Source organism: Dipodomys ordii, unplaced genomic scaffold (genome assembly GCF_000151885.1).
Source record: "Dipodomys ordii isolate 6190 unplaced genomic scaffold, Dord_2.0 Scaffold20, whole genome shotgun sequence".
Classification (NCBI taxonomy): Eukaryota; Metazoa; Chordata; class Mammalia; order Rodentia; family Heteromyidae; genus Dipodomys; species Dipodomys ordii.
In genome coordinates this window covers 9,862,822-9,867,309 of record NW_012267236.1, presented here as the reverse complement: position 1 = coordinate 9,867,309, position 4,488 = coordinate 9,862,822, and the positions used below count along the sequence as shown (strand labels likewise).

Below are 4,488 nucleotides of genomic sequence, written 5' to 3'. Positions count from 1 at the left end.
CTCGCCTCGGTCTCCTGGTGCACCGAGGTAGCCGGTCGCTCAGGCCTCCTCGACCAAAGGTGGAGCTGCAGCTGTCGTCCCAGGCTGGGGTTCGCGGCTCTCCATCCTCAGGCAGCGGGCGCGGACGGTGAGGAGGCTGGGAGGCGGGGTAAAAGGAGGAGGGGCAGGGGTAGGGAAGGAGTGAGGAGAGAATCTCGCGATACGAGCGCGCAACGCCTGACGTCATCTCCGGGTTCCGGGCTTCAGTTAATCGGTCTCTGGAGTCCGGTGAGGAGCGCGGCCAGGTTTCTTGGCGAGAAGGCGGTGGCGGGAGGCCCGGGTGGGGTGAGGCGGGGCGAGGCGGCGGCCGGGTTCACTCGCGGCGAGCACACCGTTGATTTGTAGGCGGCGGGACGGGAGGCATTCGTTGCATTTGCTACAGAAGTTTTGGCGGGCCGGTGCAGGTCCGGAGTTGGGAGTTGGTGGGCTGTTGGTTGTAGTAGTGGTAGGCCCAGCCGCGCCCAGCCGCGGCTTAACCGCGGTTTCTCGGAGGTCGCCCCTCCGCCGTTCCCCTTCTCGTTCCTTATGGGGGGCGAGGCGGGTCTCCCTACCCCCGGGGTGTCGGCTCCCGGGGGCGGGTAGATATGGCGGCTGCTCCAGCCCCCGGTGTAAAATGGCTGGTGTGTGTTGTAACTTATGCACCCCCCCCCCCAGGCATACTTTGAAAATCATTGAATCCCGCCTAAAATGCTGTACAGTTGAAGAGTAACAAGGAAAAGTCGACACGTTTGCTACACTGTAAACGTAACTTTTGTTCCCAGAAGGTTCTTGAAAGTCTTGAGTCAGGAGCTGGGAAGTGGAGGAGTCAGAGTCAGATGCTGATTATGGGTGAGAGGGCCTCAGGCAAGACAGGACACTGAATTTGGTTCTTATCCTCCCGTCCCCAGAAGTTGGATGTGAATTCTGAGCTCCAAGCTTTCGCTTTGTCCATGGATGGCGCTTTACTTCTTGAGCCACATCCCCAGCCTAGGTTTTTTGCCACCCCCTTTTCTGTTAGTTTTGTGTGGGGAGTTTTGCAGACTTTTCGGCCCAGGATGGCCTTGAGCTGTCATCCTGTGGATCTCAGCCTCCTGAGTAGCTAAGATTACGCAAGAGCTTACCTGTGTTTAGCTCCTTTTCTTTCTTTCTTTTTTTTTGGCCATCCTGGGGCTTGAACTCAGAGCCTGGGCACTGTCCCTGAGCTTTCTTTTGCTCAAGGCTAGTGCTGTACCACCTGAGCCACAGCACCACTCGCAGCTGTTTCTGTGTATGTGGTACTGACAAATGGAATCCAGGGCTTCATGCATGCTGAGCAAGCACTCTACCACTAAGTCACATTCCCAGCCTTTTTTTTTTTTTTTAATATTGTATATTGGAGTCAAGTTTAATTTTGAATCTCCCTTACTCAGATCTAAGGGCTCGGGATTACTTAATTAATTTGAAGGGAGAAAGCTCAGACCATATGTGTCATTATGTTTTTGTCCAGCTCTCTTGAGGTGTAGGAGTGTAACTCTGAGATCTTCTGGTACCTCTGCGCGCCTCAAGTTCGACTTTGACTGTCTTTTGATTCTCACCTGCCTCTTAACTGACGGTAAGAATAAAGAAGAGTACATTCTACTGTTCCAGGGGATGAAAAAAAAAGACACCATTTGAACAAGAGGCAGTCTGACAAGGAAGTTTTGTTCTTTTGAGCATGGCCTGGACGCTGTCCCTGAACTTCTTTGGCTCAAGGCTATCACTTGACCTACGGTTCCACTTCGGACGTATTTGATAGTTTAGTGGAGATAAGAGTCTCACAGTCTTTCCTGTGTGGACTGGCTTCTAATCAGGGTCCTCAGATAACAAGTCTCCCAAGGAGCTAGAATTATAGTCATGAGCCATCAGCATTCAGTTTAAGGAATCATAATTTTAAGTCAATAGTTTCAGTTAAAACTTGATAAATGGTTAATTCCCAGAGGGTAAAAAATGCCTATTTTCAAACAAACTGCAAATGTAAAGGGAGCATTGCTTTTCTTAGATAGTTTTAAAAACATCAAAAAAGGCCGGACACCAGTAGCTCACACCTGTAATGCTAGCTACTCAGGAGGCTGAGATCTGAGGATCATGGTTTAAAGCTAGCCCGAGCAGGAAAGTCAGTGAAACTCTTACCTCCAATAAATCACCAGAAAACCAGAAGTGGTGCTATGGCTCAAGTGGTAGAGTGCTCACTTGAGAGAGAGAGCTCAGGGACAGCACTCAGGCCCAGAGTTCAAGCCCCACAACCCTACCAAAAAAAAAAAAAATCTAAAAAGAACTACTGGAAAAGGCTGAACATGACAAAGTAGTTTTAAGTCAGGTTTTCAGACATTATCATTTTAACATAAATGCTTTTTTTTAAAATTTAATTTTATTTGTGAACATACTGTACAGAGGGGTTACAATTGCATGGGCAGGATAATGCGTACATTTCTTACCAAGCATTGCATCCTCCTCCTTTGTTTACCCTTCACATCCCTTCCCAGCCTCCCCCCTCCCCCCCAATCCCAATCCTTCTCCTTCCCCCCACTCCCCCCCCCCCACCGACGTTGTAAAGCTCGTTTTGGACATGACAACTTGTACTTCTCATTGTTGCAACAGGTCCACCTGTATCCTTAAACAACTGGTTTTTCCCCATCTCCTCCACAAGTTATACTGACATCAAATACAGTGAAAGCAGGGGTTATACTGTGGAGGAGGGACATACAAAGCAACAAAGAGATAATCTTATAAATGCGTTAGAAACACATGCATGAAAGAAAAAAACATTAAAATACATATCTAAGGGTTCATTTTCCTGACATCACATACAAATGCTTTTTTAAGTTAACAAGTCTGCTCTTTTCTGCTCTTTTCTAGTATAGTCATGGCTCGTGGTCCCAAAAAGCATCTGAAGCGGGTAGCCGCTCCAAAGCATTGGATGCTGGATAAACTGACTGGTGTATTTGCTCCTCGGCCATCCACTGGTCCCCACAAGCTGAGAGAATGTCTGCCTCTCATCATTTTCCTTAGAAACAGACTTAAGTATGCCTTGACAGGAGATGAAGTAAAGAAGCTTTGCATGCAGCGCTTCATTAAGATCGACGGTAAAGCCAGGACTGATATAACTTACCCTGCAGGTTTTATGGATGTCATAAGCATTGACAAGACGGGAGAGAATTTCCGTCTGATCTATGACACCAAGGGTCGCTTTGCTGTCCATCGCATTACATCTGAGGAAGCCAAGTACAAGTTATGCAAAGTGAGAAAGATCTTTGTGGGCACGAAGGGAATCCCTCATCTGGTGACCCACGATGCTCGCACTATTCGATACCCTGACCCTCTCATCAAGGTGAATGACACCATTCAGATCAATCTGGAGACTGGCAAGATAGCCGATTTTATCAAGTTTGACACCGGCAACCTGTGTATGGTGACCGGAGGTGCTAACTTGGGAAGAATTGGTGTGATCACTAATAGAGAGAGGCATCCTGGTTCTTTTGATGTTGTTCATGTGAAAGATACCAATGGCAATAGCTTTGCCACTCGGCTTTCTAATATTTTTGTTATTGGCAAAGGCAATAAGCCTTGGATTTCTCTTCCCCGAGGAAAAGGAATCCGCCTCACCATTGCTGAAGAGAGAGATAAGAGGCTGGCAGCCAAGCAGTGCAGTGGGTAAACAGAGCAGGGGGTGAACTCTGGTTCCAGGTGGTATGTTCTAGAGGATATGTCTTTTTACATAAAGTTAATAAAAGATGGTTAACTTTTAAAAAATTGGTTGCAGAATTTTCATAAAACGTAATACAACAATTCTGGAAAATGTCTAGAATTCTTTTGAGTCATAGTTAGAATTTTGATATAGCTTGAAATAATGCTTCTTTACAAATCCAAGATACAGACCTCATGAGTTATTTTTTATTTTTATTTTTTTTGGGGGGGTCCGGTCGTGGGGCCTGAACTCTAGGCCTGGGTGCTGTCCATCAGCTCTTCAGCTCAAGGCTAGCGCTCTACTACTTGAGCCACAGCACCACTTCCAGCTTTTTTCTTTTTGCTTAAGTGGTACTGAGGAATCGAACCCAGGGCCTCATGCATGCAAGGCAAGCACTCTACCACTGAACCACCTTCCCAGCCCCAGACCTCATGATTTAATAAATCACTAAACTTTGATGTTTCATGTTTATCCAGGAGAATGATTACATCATTCCTTTCACTTAGATATGATACTATTGAGACTGTCAGCAGAAAACTGTGCACACACATCTTTAGTCCCAGTTAATTTGGAGGCTGAAGGTGGGAGGGAAGTGTCCATTGAGCCTAAGAGTTAAGCCCAACTATGTAACAAGAACTTACCTCAAAAAGAGATGCCAAAGATTAAAATACTATTTTTACATTGACTTTTGATCCTCTGATAAATATATATAGCCATATGTGCATGTATATTAATTTGGAAGTGAGAAAGTTGGCTCTTGTTTTCTA

General features: G+C 46.4%; 1 protein-coding gene across 2 annotated transcripts; it reads left to right on the top strand.

The window, feature by feature from the left end:
• The first annotated feature begins 36 nt into the window (after positions 1-36).
• Positions 37-3,858, top strand: LOC105983725 (40S ribosomal protein S4-like). 2 transcript variants are annotated; one of them, XM_013013728.1, is made up of 3 exons: positions 37-127; positions 1,505-1,609; positions 2,893-3,858. In XM_013013728.1, exon 3 carries the CDS (start codon positions 2,900-2,902, stop codon positions 3,689-3,691), a length of 792 nt encoding a protein of 263 aa, XP_012869182.1. In that variant the 5' UTR covers positions 37-127; positions 1,505-1,609; positions 2,893-2,899; the 3' UTR covers positions 3,692-3,858. The 2 variants fall into 2 exon arrangements, with proteins under 2 accessions (XP_012869182.1, XP_012869181.1); XM_013013727.1 differs by lacking the exon at positions 37-127 and adding an exon at positions 188-267.
• The last annotated feature ends 630 nt before the right edge of the window (positions 3,859-4,488 follow it).